This window comes from Cydia splendana, chromosome Z (assembly GCF_910591565.1).
Source record: "Cydia splendana chromosome Z, ilCydSple1.2, whole genome shotgun sequence".
NCBI lineage: Eukaryota > Metazoa > Arthropoda > Insecta > Lepidoptera > Tortricidae > Cydia > Cydia splendana.
The window spans coordinates 29202349-29220184 of NC_085987.1; the positions used below are offsets into that span (position 1 = coordinate 29202349).

A 17836-nucleotide genomic window follows, 5' to 3' on the forward strand; every position below is an offset into this window, starting at 1 on the left:
TAAACCATGCGAAACCGGGGCGGGTCGCTATCTAGCAATGATGATATCACATCATTGTCGCATCTTATTAGTGTTATAAATAAAAAAGATAATCAAAAAGGTTTAAGAAGGTTTCATACTATTTATTACCTCAGGAGCTACTAATACATACAGACTGCTCCAAAATAAATAATCGTAATTTGTTAATTTCTTCGTAACCGCTACACCGGTTGTTATGATACTTTGTATACTAGTTCTAAATACCTTAATGTAATATGTATATTTCGGCTTTGTCCAATGGCTAGGGACACCCTGTTGCCATATTACTATGCGATCAACCCCGAAATCGCGAAAAAAAATTTACCCTCCCATAGAAAATGGACCAGCCAAGATGTATGAAACAGCCATATTTTTTGACACCACAAACCAATGAAAACGAGAACCCTCATTATCGAGACATTTGTGGTATTCCACTTTTTAATGCACATCAAATCACAGCTCGTTTACCAATGTTCATACGATTGTGAGTAGGCTAGGTCAGTTTTAGAGCAGGTAAAACTTACTTAAGGAATACAAAAAAAATATGGCACCGTTAATTGATAAAGTTGGTCAAGCAGACCTTGTCAGTAGAAAAAGGCGGCAAATTTGGAAAATGTAGGCGCGAAGGGATATCGTCTCATAGAAAATTTGAATTTCGCGCCTTTTTCTACGGACAAGATTTGCTTGACCATCTATAACAAATATATAAATAAATAAGTATCGTCTCAATATAGGGCTATCCCTATATTTAAAACTACTGGTATTTTGAACTGGAATATTAAATACTCTTTGCTGTTGCACTGCATTACATAACGAGAACATTGTAATAAGTAGGTCTTATAATAAAAATAATAAAACCTACCCTAAAGCGAGGTTTAGACTAACAAGAACTTGCATGAAATTTTCATTACATTGCGGTATCTGATCAAACTTAATTATTGAATCCAGTTTACTTTATAGTAGTCGGAAATGTAACGTAAATTGCATGCAGTTCTTGCTGGTCTACCTACGCCTCGCTTAATACCTAACATAACGTAGGGTAATTCGCAAAGTAACTGGCCGGTTTTAGTAACTGGCCGCCCTAAACTAAAAATGAATTCTATTTAAAGTTGGTCAAGCAGATCTTGTCAGTAGAAAAAGGCGGCAAATTTGAAAAATGTAGGCGCGAAGGGATATTGTCTCATAGAAAAAGTGAATTTCGCGCCTTTTTCTACTGACAAGATTTGCTTGACCATCTGTGGACCATCTATACCTATAAACAGAATTAATTTTTAACCGACTTCAATTTCATAGAAGGGGGAGGTTCTGTATTCGGTTGTGGCTATGTTTTTTTTTTTATAGTATAAGGTTTTAATAACTGGCCAGCCTTCAATAACTGGCCACCTTATACTAAAATGAATTCTATGTATAGGTGAATAGAATTCATTTTCAGTTTCGGGCGGCCAGTTACTAAAAGTGGCTAGTTACTGGCGAATTACCCTATTCAAAATTCACGACCTACCTAATTCCTAACTACTGCGGTGTTAAAGGCACACATTTATATTAAGTATATAAGAAGTTTCTATTGACTTAATCATCTCGAACACAAATGAGAGAAGGTCTAGCTGGTATAGTTTCATGAATGTATTCTTAAAGTTAATAGTTCCATTGGCTGAAACATTTCTAGATTTATATATTTTAAACGGGTTCCCTGGTTTGTACCCGCTAAATTAGTTTTAAAAACTGTTTTAGTGGCCGGAAGTATGTTCTGTATGAAGAGATTAGGATCTAAGTCACAGTGTACCAGTGACTCATAATTTATCTGACAAGTGAAGCTTTGTCTATGCAAAATCATCAAACCTGCATTTGTTGACGAACGTTTTGAAGTAATGCCGTCCAAAAATGCTCTGTAACTAAGTAAAAAGACGTCGCATGGATATGTCGCCTTAATTAAAGGAATGATAGCGTATAAGCAATACCCAGTCGCATTCTTGTCTATTATAAAAATGTCTGAGTCGTAATTTAAAGTATTAGATAAATAATTAGCCCTGTAACTGGGTAATTGGACAGATTTTGAATGGGGCCCGGGGTAATATTTAGTTGTTTGGCTGAAGTTTTCCAGTAGGATATAATGTCTTTGGTACGTAGCGCCTCTATCGGCTAGCCCTTCATTGACCCCCCGGCCGTCGTCGAAGAGGACCCTCCTATCCAGCATCACAACTATCTGTCCCTCTTGCAGTGCACTCACTCCTTGGGCATGGTCAGTAATAACAGTTAAGCGTTGCTTTCGGTCTTGGATGTAGCTTAGTGTCGTTATAGGATACACATTAGATTCAATGCGTCTAGTTACATTAATAGTACGAGGTGTGTATTGAAATCCGTTATTATCGATATAGATCTCTGGAGGATTTCCGTTATTAATATCCGTTTGTATTGACATAAATAATTCTACATCTCTGTTACTTGGTGAAACATTTAAATCTACTTTACTTTCGATGAAAATGACGCTGGATAAGGGGCTGTTAAGTACATTAAATAATTTGACAGTGTGGTGTAACAGTTGTCCGTATACTGAAGTAAATTCAGTGATCAGTTGGCCAGTCAATATCATAAATATTTTTGTTGTTCTGTATGGTTTCAATATATCTCGAATTGGGTTTGTCGTATTAGTGTTAAGTAAAAACATCCCAGAATTTACGTCAGATCCTGTAAATGCTCCGTAATCGATCACAACCGGCTTTACCGTATAGGTGTCTTTCTCTACGACTGTTTTTAATAACCCAGTGGTTTCGTCAAATACTAGGCGATGCTTATAATTTTCCAGCTGAACATCCCCTTGTTCAATAGGCTGAATAGTAAAAGGGAAATATAATTCACTATTCATGTCTTCTTCTACAATGCAGTGTACGCAATATATCGTGGCTGCATTAAATGTTGTAACAGGCGATTCCTTTACTTTGAAGAGTTCAATTGTCAACGGAGGGATAAGAACGGCGAAAACTATTTTGAAGAATTGTTTAGATATAACTACATTATTAAGGTTGTACTTCCATACAGGATTGACCTGGACTGGGACATCTTTTTTGTTGTGGTCAATAATTCTGATGTTTGGTATTTTAGTGAACAGTTCTATTATTTCGTATCTCTCATGGCTTAAAGAATTAAACACTAACACGTTATCGCCTGGACTGATAGTTCTAAATATTGATACAAACTCACCGTCTCGATACACATACTTCCTCAAATAAGGGGTTTTTCTCGTCTTATTTGTAGTGAACAAACTAACCATGGCCTCCTGTATTTTCCAGCAGTCGTTCACCGTTGTCCAAATATTGTCGTGCACGTATCGGAGCACATTACTAGACAGGGTGCCGCCTATCACGTTGCGATCTAATAATCGGGCGACGGTTTCTCTACTTTTGGTTAATAGCTCAATTATATTTACGTCAATATCTTGGCTATGGTTTGTCGAATCAGCTAGCGCAAATGAAAACAATATTTCTGAAGATCTTAAGGTTGCTTGAAGACGCCTTAGTAAAATTTTAAGTAAAGGTCTGGATGTGAAATAGCCTGTCCAATACGCCGGGATGCCATTTTCCACATCGGCAAAATTTAAAAAATCTCCTTTCAATCTTGGATACTTTAAATTTCTTTTTAAGATTGACTTAAAATAATCGTTTGGCGTACCAAACTCAATAGTAGCTTTGTAAATATCGCGATTAACGTTGATAAAGTCAGCAATTTTTTCGTAGTTATTGTACTGGTAATCAACCTCCTCTTGAGCTGCGAAGTGATGGGGTCCTCCAATTGGAGCAATAATGACATTATGGGGTGTCAGGGTCCCGGTCTTCGAATATTGTTCGAGAATTAATTCGGACTTCTCTTTGACGTTGTATCCGTGTATATGCCAAGGTTGGGCATGTTTGAAGAAATCAAAATCAATGGTACATAATTGTTTATTGGGGCCACAAGCTCCAAATCCGTCCGTGTTAAACTGTAAGTAGTGTGATAGTACCGAATTGCTGGGATAACGATCCTGTCCTAATTGTTTTAATAGTTTATTAAGCTCTGACGAATATGATCCTTCACTGATCCAGTTTTGAACCCAAACGAAGTCGCTTATTTGATACTCTGCAAAATACTCCTCCCACGAGTAATGAACATTGGTGAAGATTAATTTAGTTATGCCCGACGCAGACAATAGATAGGCTAGTGTGGGACTGTGGGTGACACTGTTGGTGAGCCACGCCACGTCCGGCGCAAAGTTTAGGTGCTCCGCGAGCCACTGGTGTCCTAGAAAGATATAACCGTTTTTAAGTAAGTGTGACGACTGCCTTCTTGATATTCTACTATTCTAGGAAAGAATACAGGGCGATGACCATTCCCACCTTGTACGAAAAAACGCGGGACTGTATGATATCTTGTAATCTATAATCTTTAGACCATTTTAATGTTTTAACTTCTAAACAGGTGGCACTTGCTCCGATTTCCCGAATAAAAAACCGACCAAGAGAATGTCGGGCCATACATGTTTTAATTTGATTCAATGTTTTCCCTTGGTGGCAAAATTTGTTTAACCATCATGCCTTGAAACCCTCGTAACGTTTAAGTTTCCACTTACGCTACCCCCGTGGTTCGTTCATGAAATCTTTCGCTTGCTCGGGTATCAATATTTGCACGAGCGGTGAAACAACAGCTTTGCCCCCTTGTATACCAAAAAATATTTGTTAACTTCACTAGTTACCACCAAGGTGTTACCAGTGGTAACAACTGGGAATTTTTTACCCACCTGTCCCCTGTGGTAAAAACGAAAAAAAAAAATATAAGTTGTTATCATCATCATACGTCGTTATAGCGGGGGCCACAACGATTTGACAGTAGTGAAAGATTACGACAAATAAGTTTTTGGCAAAAATTTCATTTTTGGTACAAGCTTTTATCGCTGACTGTACTTTTATTCCAGAGGCAACTAATACTCATCGAGACAATTCTAAAAACCCCAAACACAATTAGGTTTCGTTGTTTTATCAGAGAGTTCCTATGGCCACCTCCGGTCTCCATCATCAGATCAGCTCGATGACAACATAATATTGCATTGTCACCCGACTTACGTATGTATGCAAAATTTCAGCTCAATCGGAAACCGGGAAGTGGATCAAATTTAACTTGCAAGATTTGATTACACACAGACAGACAGACAGACAACGGTCAGGTAAAACTAAATAAAAGCTTGTAATAAATAATAACAGAAGTGACATTCCTATCGAGTAACGTTTATATGTACCTATGGGTTCAAAATGTAGCAGAATCGAATTTAAATAAAACTTTATGCTAGATATGAAAAACATCTTAGAGGTTTAAATGTGTAGGCAGTATATTCCACTTTTACAAAACAGACGTTCTGTTACATGTGTTCTTTGACAGGCTTGATTTTGCCCACGCGATAACGACGTATGATCATCATAATTTTCTAAATTTAAATCATCTTCCTCGCGTTATCCAGGCGTCCGCTTGGCAACTAATCCCGAGAATTTGCGTAAGCACTAGTTTTTACGAAAGCGACTGCCATCTGACCTTCCAACCCAGAGGGTAAACTAGACCTTATTATGATTAGTTCGGTTTCCTCACGATGCTTTCCTTCACCGAAAAGCGACTAGTAAATATCAAATGATATTTCGTAGGTAAGTAAGTCCCGAAAAACTAATTGGTAGGTACGAGCCTGGGTTTGAACCCGCGACCTCCGGATTGAAAGTCGCACGCTATTACCGTTAGGCCAACAGCGCTCTATATGCTAAAGTTAAATACTAACAAAAATAAGTGCCTAAATAAATATGAAATGGGAATGTTTTACGTCAACAGGTGATTTAGTAAGTTTTGCTGATCGTGGCTATATTAATGGAAAATAAAAATTCGTTTTCCCAGTTGTTACCACTGGGGACAGGTGAAAAAAAAAACACAGTTGTTACCAGGTAACTAATGGGAATAACCTAAATTAACAGGTAAATGTCATTTCTGGTTTTCATCCCTCCTTATTCACTCCGCCATCCCTATTTACCCCGGTTAACGGTATATACCTACGTATTTACCTTCAATCAGATTATGCACGAGGCCGAATATATGGGTTGTTGCTTCGTCAGATTCGACCCAACCTCCAGTAGTTATTTCTAATCTTCCTGCTTTTACAAATTTCTTAAGACTCTGTGGAAATACAGATTATGCGAGTAAAGTATTTGCACTATTTGCCACTGTAACGAAACTACGACGAATATATAAGGTGTTAACAAATTAGTCACGGATATTTTTACAGCTGATAGTACTCGGTTCTCGGAGTACATTTAAGTATGAAACATCATTGGTTTTCTTATGTTTTTTTGGAGAAAACTAGGAAACAAATTTGCTACGTTAAAACACCCTGTTAATTAGATAATTAAATGAGACCTCTTTAGACATTCTAAAACCTCTTTAAACTATCATTTCCCACCGAATCATAACGACATTTAAGAAAAACAACTTTTGACGTGACATGACAGACAGTGTTAAACATCTTGACAGGTACATAATAGGGTGATTATTTTAAAAATTAATTATAATAATTTTTTTTGTTCGGTAAATGAAAACAAAAAAATGATATACAAAGGTTCCTTAATTACAGTTAAAAGTTCATTGTTTTAATGTAATGTATCATCTCTTAAAATATCCGTAACTAATTTGTTAGCACCTTATATAATACCAAATAGTGATTGATTAATAGTAGAATAGATTTAAATCCTAATAAAACTCATGTCGCATATTAAGTATACAGCTGGTTGTCAAAAGTTGACGTTTGACAATTGCGTTAGAGTCAGACCAAGATGACTCTATAGGTACATCTCATTACATCTACATCAGCTATTTTTATAGAGGAAAGAGAAGAGTCGTGGAATGTATTGGGCCCCATACTTTCCACGACTCTTCTCTTTCCGCACAGACTTGCGAGTTATTTAAACGTCTGTGCTATAAAAATAGCTGCGGAGTTATCTTGGTCTAACGCCATCAAGTTATCGGTTTAGCGCCATCTAGTTCGCTGGTCAAACTCGGGGCCACCTCATTCACGACACAAAACAAATATACCTACCTATGTAAATAATACACTGGCATAGCAACTTTGTCAGTAGTCAGTTCGTGAAGGCGGCAAATTTAAAAAAATGTAGGAAATAGAAATAGAAAATTTGAAATTCGCGACTTTTTCTACTGACAAGTTGGGTGTGTTTGAGTACAGTCACCTGCAATAATATGTTACACAACGAAGGCCGCAAAAATATCTGACACGATCTTATTTGTAGAGCCATAAGAGCGTGTCACATATTTTTGCGGCCTTCGAAGAGTAACATATTATTGCAGGTGACCTATTGTATAGCTAAAAGACATTTAAACAGTTATTGAGCTTTACATAGTATGTACATAAATATGTATATTATTGTATTATGTGTTCAGTTGCGTTAGGCCATGCTAAAGAAACCTAGAAGTATGTTTGCATGCGTAGTTAAAACACTTACCACGCGGTTTTTATGGGTGGTCGTTTTCCACCATTTACTTAAATGGGATATTTCATTCCAAGTAAAAGTTAAGTTAGGATATAAGTTCATCTTCTTCACGATGTTAGAAATGATTTTGTGGGCAGAGTTATTGTTATAATGCTCAAAAGTGTTCTTCCAAATAGTATTAACATGTGAGCGAGGTACTAGTATAACCTTAAAATAAATAAGTATCCAGTAAAACGTTTGAAACATTGTTATAACCCGACTACGGAAATTCTTGACCTTAGCCATTGGACAAACCCTGAAATCCCACGTAGGGTTACTTCTTAGAAATGCTCTAATGGTAATATTTTTTTAATTAGAACAAAAGATAAAAAAATAAATTATCAAACGAAAGTTATCAAAAAAGTTATTTCCAATAATCGACAACAAAAAGAAACATGCTGTATTAATCATTGGCAGTGCTTTTGACAATTTGTTTGAAAATGTGCGGCAATGATGACATTTGTCAAAAGTCAGAATCTTATTAATGTCAAACATAATCAAAACGGTCAAAGGTTTCATACTATTTATTACCTCAGGAGCTACTAACACATACAGGTTGCATCAAAGTAAACAAATCGTAATTTGTTAATTTCTTCCTACACCGATTGTTATGATACTTTGTATACTGGTTCTAAATACCCTAATGCATATGTACATTTTGGCTTTATCCAATGGCTAGTGACACCCTGTATTTCTTAAATACAGTCATCAACATTATTTGGGTCCACGATCGACGATGGAACGGCGACACAAACATACAAATAGTCGCTGCTAAAATCATAGGCCATCCGTAGTCGGGTATAAAGAAAATACACTCTCTAAAATGAAGTGGTTTAAGGTTTAAATAAAGTACCTACAATATTGCCTACAATACTTTCTCACTACGTACCTTCAATGGCGGCCATTTTGAATTTCTCATTAGAAATTCGTAGCGACTGTTATAAATATTATTCCAAAAATGTCGTTTCTTCATCCAGGAAGGCTAAGAAAATAATTTTAAGAATATAAAAATAAGATAAGCCATTATTTGATTTTAATAGCGCAATAATTATGAAATACAAATTAACCGCAAGTACCTATAGATACTTACACCTAAGTATTAAAACTGTTTTATTCCACCCGCTAGGGATAGGAAACTAGCTCCTGCCCGCAACTTCGTCTACGCGGAATGATGATAATGATGATGATTGATAAAATCTATCCTGTAAAGCGGCCCACTGATTAACAGTCCGCCGGACGGTATCGGCCTGTCAGTTGTTCGGAACTGTCAAAATTTTGTTCTAACTGACAGGCCGATACCGTCCGGCGGACTGTTAATCAGTGGGCCCCTCAAACTATCATCATACCAAATTTCATCTTTAATCCGTTTAGCGCAGAGCCCCCTGGCATTTTGTATGTAATATTGTCAAACAACAATGTCTGATAAAGTCACACAGCCGCGAACGCAAGTGTGGAGTCGATTTCGCAGACAGCGAAATCGACTCCACACTCGCGTTCGCGGCTTCGCCCGCGATTCACGCGCATAGTCTGGAGGGGGCTATAAACGTATGGCCCCGCCATTTTGATAAAAATTCAAAAATGTGATAATCGCTAACGCTACTTAGCGAACGAAACGCAACTATCACTGTCACACTAATATGCAAGAGTGATAGAGAGACAGTAGAGGATCATTCTCGCATTTCGTGCAAATCGGTATTATTTGCAATTTACCAAAAATGTGATGGTGTTTTCGAATATCTGTTAATATCTGGCAAGGTTGTAACATAGGACCTAAAGTATATTGGCCCGCCATGAACAATTCTAAAAAGGTGGTTATTTTCTTTATATTTACAATTAACCCCCACTATTTTCGTTCCTCTCTGCATGTAACGCGTGAAGTTATAACTTTGACCTCCATTTGAACCTTAAGATACTAAACATAGAAAACTTGTTGTTGGTTCAGTAAACAAGTAATTTAGTTATGTTAAGAAATTAACAATAAAACTATACAGCCTTATAAGTGTATGGTCCAAGCAATTCCTTCATTACCGACGCGAGAAATGGATTAGCTATATTTTGCTATATATCAAGGGTATACAGGGTGTAATCGTTAAGTGTAGCCAGGCGATAATTCCGTAAATATAACAGATATCAGAAAACTTCCAATTGATATCGAAAGTGCGTTACCCAATGAGTAAAATTACATTTATAACTTTTTTAAATAAAAGCACAAATATCCCAAACATTCACTTCAAACCCTCCCATACATTTAGTACGACGACTCACCCCTCAAAGAACGTCGGTGTCGTAAGAGATAAAGCTGCTTGAGATTAATTATTTGCGATAATAAACTGTAATTAAATACCGTTTATGAAATAATAAATCTAGCATTTATTTTTTAAGGGAGTAATTTTTGTTTACAGTAGTTGCTCGAAGTGACGCCCTTCTTGTGCGATACATTGACGAGCCCTCTTAAATGATTCTAAATGAACTTTTCTTAAAATTTTCGGTGTAATTGAAAATAAATGCTACATTTATTATTTCATAAACGGTAGTTTTATTATTTAATTACAGTTTATGATCGCAAATAATGAATTTCAAGCAGTTTTATCTCTTACGACACCGACGTTCTTTGAGGGGTGAGTCGTCGTACTAAATGTATGGCGGGGTTTGAAGTTAATGTTTGGGATATTTCTGCTTTTATTTAAAAAAGTTATTAATGTAATTTTACTAATTGGGTAACGCACTTTCGATATCATTCGGAAGTTTTCTGATATCTGTTATATTTACGCAATTATCGCCTGGCTACACTTAACGATTACACCCTGTATAGCACTTCCCGCGAATACAACATATTGTTCGTCAGTCAGTTGGCCCTACGTTCTCTCGTGTCGGGAAGGAGTGTGGTTCAGATAAATCTTCATCGCCATCTAGTGATTTATACAGTAAGTACCAATTGTACATTATTAAAATTATACCTAATTGATGTATTTTAGGGTTGCCTTTCGGGTGGCTTATTCTGCGAAATCAAGGTCTGATATCAACCGACCTAGGCGACGAAAACTTCCAAAACTTCATTCATATCTGTTTCATTTATTTCTTTTCCTTCCTATTTTGCCAGGGAAGGTAATGAACGAATTTAGAAGGTAATGATAATGTGTTTGAGGCAGTACATTTAATGGAAAGAGGGTTAAGTTATTATAAATAGAATGTTGGTATAAGCATTTAAAACTGTATGTAATAAAATATAGGCGAGCCCAACTGGTGATTTTTGGATTACTTGGACTAGAGCGCAGTAGATTAACATAACCCGCCGCTCTACATATAATACCAGACCGCACTCAAGGACTGTGCTGAGAAATTTGACACGTTACTAAGAGACTAAGTGAGTTGGAATCATCTGATACCTGTCGACGATAAGGTAGAGAACGGGGCAAATGTTTGGAATAAAAGTCAGAAACTACAGGAACATAAACACAGGCCGAAAAGCAATAATAGTGCCTCCGCCGTCAAAACGACAATTCCCAATCCGTGCATGATAAATCTCAGAAAACTGATACCAGCAGTAAAAAGCGGTGTAAAAACCTTCTCAGGGCGGTGGACCATCGCAAGTTCATCCATCTGTGGAATATAGATTGAGGATCGGAGGATATACGGGCATATCTGCTGTTATTCATGGTGCAATGTCGACGAACTTAAGCTCAAACTTTACTTTCAAAATAGGAGTACCCTCGACAATGTATGAATCCTGTTTTTTTCCAACTATATAGCCCGATAATCGTGGTCATTTCGTAAATCCAACGTCAATGGGAGTCAGACTATAACCATTCAGTAATACTTAGTTCGGAATCCTGATTCCGAAACCTTCACTGGATCTAATTTACCAAAATGTAAGGGGTCTTAACACCAAATTAAGTAAGTTTTTCGGGCTTCTATGCTGTTGGTCCAGACTACTTAGGTACCTGCATAAGGGGTCTTAACACCAAAGTAAGTTTTTCGGGCTTCTATGCTGTTGGTCCAGACTACTTAGGTACCTACATATATCTTAAAGGGGTGGTGGGGTGGTCCAATACACTCCATGCTTAATCTGGTACCTACTCTCCACAAGTACATATCTTAACCATTGGAAGATTTCACGGGTAAGACCGATCCCAAAGTCAAGGTATTATTTTCTTTCAGCAAAGCTGTTTGAGTCCATACTCCATGGCATGTTGTCGAAACAAGTGAAACCATTATTCCTACACAAACTAGACGCTATTGGGTTCAGTCCACATTTGCTTAACATTTTTGCCAGTTATCTGCGAGATCAACCGCAGTACTCAACGACCAGCATGGCCACTTCGTACCAGATCCGTACCATACTCGTTCTGGTGACAGCCAAGATTCAATCTTGGGGCCTTTCTTATTTGGAATAATGGTCAATAACCTGCCCTCGGTTATCTATAACGCTCGTTGTCTACTCTACGCCGACGATCTTAAATTGGTATATTGAGTTGAGAAGGAGAAGGATTGTAAGTTGCTGCAGGAGGATGTTTCATCTCTGTTCCAATGGAGTCGGGATAATAAACTAACTTTCAATGCGGCTAAGTGTCAAGTGTGTAGTTTTAATCAAGCCCTATTTCCTACACATGCACAATATTTTCTTGGACCTGAGCCAATAGACTTGGATCAATAGACTCTTGTAATAACAAGAGTCGTCTCAGTAAAGGATCTTGCGGTCATATTCGATACGCGGCTAACATTTCACGACCACATCAAAGCACTTGGTACTGTATACTGTATCTTCAGTAGATTAGACTTTGTCACTCGCAACGTCAGAGAATTCCATGTCCCTTGCCCCATAAAAGATTTTTACAATGTTCTGGTCAGAAGCAAGTTGGAGGCGTCAGTATTAGCCTGGATTCCTTACGAGTCAACGTACATTCTACTAATTGGAAAAGGTCCAAAAGAATTTCCTTAGGATGTCGTCGGATGAGAATACGTTTGTGCCATATCCATTTTTGAGAAAATCGTTTTTTAATTATTCCTAAAATACCAAAAAATATGCTATAATTGAAACTAATCGGTTTAAAAAAACAAAAAAACATTTTTGAAAAATGTTGTGCCACATCCGCAGTTTACTATAGCATAATTACACTCAACAGAAAATTATCACAAAAGTGTGACATATCCACAACTTTTGTGTCATGTCATATATTATGCGTTTAACATTTACTGCTTTTATTTCATGATTACCACTGTATTCACAATATTTGTTTGGTACTATAAATATGTAGTAAACATATATGCCTAAATGATATATACGTTCAATATTTCCTAAATGTAAAACTTTCCGAAAATTATTTTTTTTTGCTTCTTTTCACTCTCCTGCAAACCATGTAAGTGGCGTATGGCACAAACGTATTCTCACCCGACGAATTGTATTACCAAGAAATATTTATTTTAGGAACCCTGGGCTTCATTTCTTTGGAGGCGCAACTTAAGCCTACTACTTTTAGCTTGTTGGGCTTCTCGTGGGGACCCTGACTGCCTTGAACTAGTAGAGAGAGAGGCTTGTAAGACTTTTTGTACCAGGCATTAGAAATATAACCCTTAGGCTTCTCCTGGTGCATCTCCTGTTGACTCATGACTGCTTGAGATTTTGCGAGTTTATGGAGCTGCGGTGGATGGATTGGCAGTCGAGTGTATTTGGATGTTATTTTTAAATTAAAGTATGTAGTTTCTCAGTGTGTTGGTGACAAGACTGATGTAGTGCTGTGTAAACATTAAATAAATAAACAATACGAAATACGTCTTCAATCACGTAAATTGTGCTTGACAATCGCTATAAGCTAGGTGGTAAATCATAAGTCGCGATTGTCAAGCCGGAGTATTTGTTAAGTCGGCTTGATCGTCTGCACAGTAGGGTGGAGCGTCGTTGTATGGGAAAAAATAAAAATTTGATTATCAATGTGGAACCGGTACAAAAAGTTGCAGTTTGTCATGTAGATTATAGTGATTATATTAAGTTTCAAAATAAACACTACTTTTAGCCCCCTACCCAGCCGCTAAAGAAATTAATAAAGGTAAATTTTCATAAATTATTTAAATATACTATTTCACTAATATGTGTATATTTTATTGAAATTATATAATACTTAATAAGCATATAATAAGTAATTACCAAACTTTTTGTGCCTTTTTCAATATTTATGAAATAATAAAATCTTAAACTTTCATATTAAACCGCAATTTCATGCAAAACAAGGAAAATGCTACAGTGTAAAAAAAATATATGAGTTATTTTTTTTAGACGTTCTTGTGCCAAAGTAACGATTATTGATTACGAAAAGTATCATTTTACTGCAAAAAATGGGTTACTTATATATTTAAATAAGCGTCAAATATTGCCCTTCGGCGTCGCTTACGCCCTTTTTGGGTCATGTTCATACGTATGTTAGGCATATATTTACTTTTACTAGTAGTATTTTTATTATCTTATCACGTTCAAAATAGTTTTCACAGTTCTGTAATAAGTTGTAAACTCCAATTTGTGCACAATATCCGGGTTAAAGGGCCTTTTCCATATAACCCCTATTTACGTGGTTTGAGTGTGTCATAAAAATATACGTTATAAACAAAAATAAGTATAGGAATCAAGTATATCTGCAACAAAAAGATGTTATTAAATGAATAAAACTTGTTATAAAAAAAAAGCATACATTAAATTTATAAAAAATATACATATATTGCTAAATATAATCGAATAGTAGAGGGCTAAAAGTATATACCAATATTTTTTTTAATATTTTTCCCTTAAATAATAAAAAAATAGACATCCTTTTAGAGGGGTGCCATTGTTATATTCAAGAATTTTGGATTTCGCTCCACCCTACTGCACAGCGCTTAAGACACGTGATTTCAATGTTGATAATTATATTAATGGTGTTAATTTTCGTTAAATGGAGTTTTTTATTGCGATTTCATAAGTTTGTTTCATTACCGTCCACTGATAAAATTACCATCCATGCCCATTTCATTACCAGTGCTTAGTTCATTACCACCAGTCTTTATAAATGAAAAGGAATAAGATTAGGAAGGTGCCTTTAGCATAAAAGTGTCAATAAATGAATCCACAATGCATGAAAACCCACAAATTTACCATTTAAAAGAAAATTTACAAATCGAGAGAACATCACCAATTTGCACGAAATGAGAGAACGACCCTAGAGACACAAAGCGATTCGATGGCGAAGCGCAAGCGATTGCACCTAGGCCGCCTGAATCGATAAAAAAAGCTATTTTAAAGTCGAACCTGGTCACAAAATTTCACGAGAGTCGGTTGAGAATTGCAACCTGTACCTAGAGGATAACATCCGAACATACGAAAGCATTTTTGCCCAAGCTCAAACGAAGATCTTTGCTGATGCTCGGTCAGTAATAATTATCAAATTACCTCTATGTCAAATGCGGTAAATTTCTTTTGTGCGTCAATATTTGACTTAATTGATTCGATGGACGCGCATATGGGAAGTCCGTAAATTGACATATTGTAACCATCGTTGCTGGGCAAATTTGTAGTTACTTCCATATAATAGTCAAGTTTTTGGCTATCAGAATCCAGTAGTATTGTTTGCCGGTTTTCATTTGGTTCAATGTTTACACTGGATTTTATACTCGTTGGCGCTTTTGCCCGAAATATTCCTTTTACAAGTAGCCCATCGTCGGTCTCATATTTCCCTTGCCTTTCAGGAATGGGAATGACTACCGTTTCTTTCGCCTGCGGTTGAGATTCAATTGTTTGCAAGTTGTTGTCTTCTACTGCAGGAAAGAAAGCAGAAGGTTTTTGACGAATGCTTTTTATATTTTCCCAGGTCGAGTCGTTTCCTTTGTTTTTATTACGTTCTAAGGAATACAAGTCAAATTTTTGAGGCATTATCTTGGAGCTATTTAAAAATATGTTTCTGATGGCCGATCTAAGTTCAATGGTATGTACATTTTCAGCTTGCGATGTCTTAATTCTGGAGACTATTTTTCCGCGTGTAGTGTTTATTACTGAAGGAACCAAGGACACATGACGGAGCTGCTGACTCTTCACGGGTACGGTTCTACTGGAGCTCGCTTGGTGGATATTTAACGGGTTAAGATATGAATGCCCACTCATGCCTGATGCAGATATTCCGCTCTTCTCGTCAAAAGATCTTGGTACCATTTTGGATTGGTTTCGAACCATCTTTCGAAGAGCTGAAGACAATGCGAATACAGATATATTATATTATTGTAATTTTTCAATAGTTATGTCAAGTCACTGCTGTGCTGTAATACCGGATACGCCTAAGATAACATTAAAGGCCCGTTTACAATTTAAAGTCAATCATAACTTTTTTATAATTTAAGATGATTCTGAAACCGTACAGTTGACTTTACTCACTTTTTTCGTAGCACATAGTTATGTGAACGAGTTCGTGCATCAGCAACAGAGTGGCCAGAATACGACTGGAACTCCTCCGGCTCAGCGCCACCACCATCGTGCTCACTGACCAGACAGAAAGTGTCACAATCCAGGCGTTGTTTTGAAAACAATGTTTCACTTGTGTTTCTCTGTATGCAATGGTAGTTGGTAGCTGACAGTTTTAAAACAATTGGTGGGGAAGTACCTACTTATTTAAGAATGACAAGTTGTTTTCAAAATTCTGCATTTACCATTCATTTGTGGTTTACACTAGTTACTCGTACCTACTGCAGCCTTATTAGGTGCTGAATCAGAAAACTATCTATATTATTAACGATGCTAGATATTCCAATTTTAGTGGAACCTGGGTCTGTCGAGAATTACTTTTACCTTGGATAACAAATCTCTTTCAGCAAAGAAAGACAGGTCAGACTCGTATTCTGCAAAGTCGATCGAAGACTAGCACTCCGATGAAAAAAAAAAATACTAGGTTAATAAAGATTCTCACCAAATTAGCTCGTAAACGCTTTCTTTGTTCTTCAAAAATGCAAAGTTGCATTTTATACTGTGGCGCATCACTCAACTGCATGCGCACATCTCCAGTCGCAAACCCGTTCGGCGACAGCGGGCGAAGAAGAAAATGATATACTTAAATTAGAACACCATATAGACAGACATAAAATCCTAACTATGGAAAGAAGCCATATTAAGCTCAACATTAAAATATCTCAATATTCGCAGAAAAACACAAATCATCGGCGGCCCCAACCCAACTCTCAATTTAAAGAAAGTGGAAGTGGGAATTTATAGTTTAAATAGAACACTTCTTGCCCCTATAGATTTTACTTTATGGGTGTGTTCAATTAAATGACTTAATACCTTGTCCAGTGAACGTTAACGACCTACTTCGTCGGATATGATGATGATGACGTACTTCTATTGGTACCTACCAGTGGCGTAGCTAGGCGTGGGCGAAGTGGGCTGATGTCGCCCACGGCCTCGCGCGAATCCCTTTCGGGCACAGTGAAAGAAAAAGGCCTCGCAGATATGATTTCGCCCACGGCTAGATTAGTTCACGCTAAGCCACTGGTTGGTACGTACTAAGTATCGTTGATACATAATAAAAGAGTCAACATGTGATTGAGTGACACACTAAAGACACAGATGTTTTCAAAACATGAACACTTGAATGAGTACCCAGGATTGCCATTGTCACCTACTTTTTAGCATAGAGGCGTATTTCAGCATAACTTTAACCCTCAAATCGACAGAAAACACGGTTGTGAGTACAAACCTACTCTGCGCTCACTATTGTAACTACAAAAAGTTGGTCATGGTTATATTTCCAGTATTTTGGACGTTGTCGAATTAAGGAGTATTACTTAATTGAATAGGTAATGTTATGAATTCTTTTTAGGGTTTAACCTTTGGTATGTATTAGCAATGATAGGTAGGTAAAAGTACATGAAGCTGAACAACTTCCACCATATTTCCCAAAATGTCACAGAAAATTTCTAAGAAACATTCCTTTTTTGTTACCAGATTTAAGTGCTTCCTTACATAGGCTATATAGAAACATACCTACATTAAACTAGCATCTCAACATTAAGTTCATGTTTTGTTTGAAGTGTTTGAACAATGGAACAGCCAAAATATGTATTTTTTCACCACACCAGCTCGGAAAGGCTTATAAGGTGTAGGCCCAGTTCTACAGATTTCTATTACAGATTCCCAATTCAACAGAATTCCAATTATACAGATTCCCATTCTACATAATTTCAATTTTACAGAATCTTAATTCTACATATTCACAATTCTACATAATTTCAATTTTACAGAATGTTAATTCTACATATTCTCAATTCTG

General features: G+C 36.8%; 2 protein-coding genes across 8 annotated transcripts in view; one reads left to right on the forward strand and one right to left on the reverse strand.

The window, feature by feature from the left end:
* The window catches only part of LOC134804747 (protein AF-10), a 453368-nt gene that overhangs the window by 370615 nt on the left and 64917 nt on the right, over nt 1–17836 (forward strand). The window lies entirely within an intron of this gene.
* On the reverse strand, nt 70–15785 carry LOC134804719 (alpha-mannosidase 2-like). Its single transcript, XM_063777882.1, has 5 exons — nt 14974–15785; nt 8449–8541; nt 7533–7727; nt 6084–6195; nt 70–4290 (listed from the first exon to the last, which is right to left on the reverse strand). Exons 1-5 carry the CDS (start codon nt 15748–15750, stop codon nt 1634–1636), a joined length of 3834 nt encoding a protein of 1277 aa, XP_063633952.1. The 5' UTR covers nt 15751–15785; the 3' UTR covers nt 70–1633.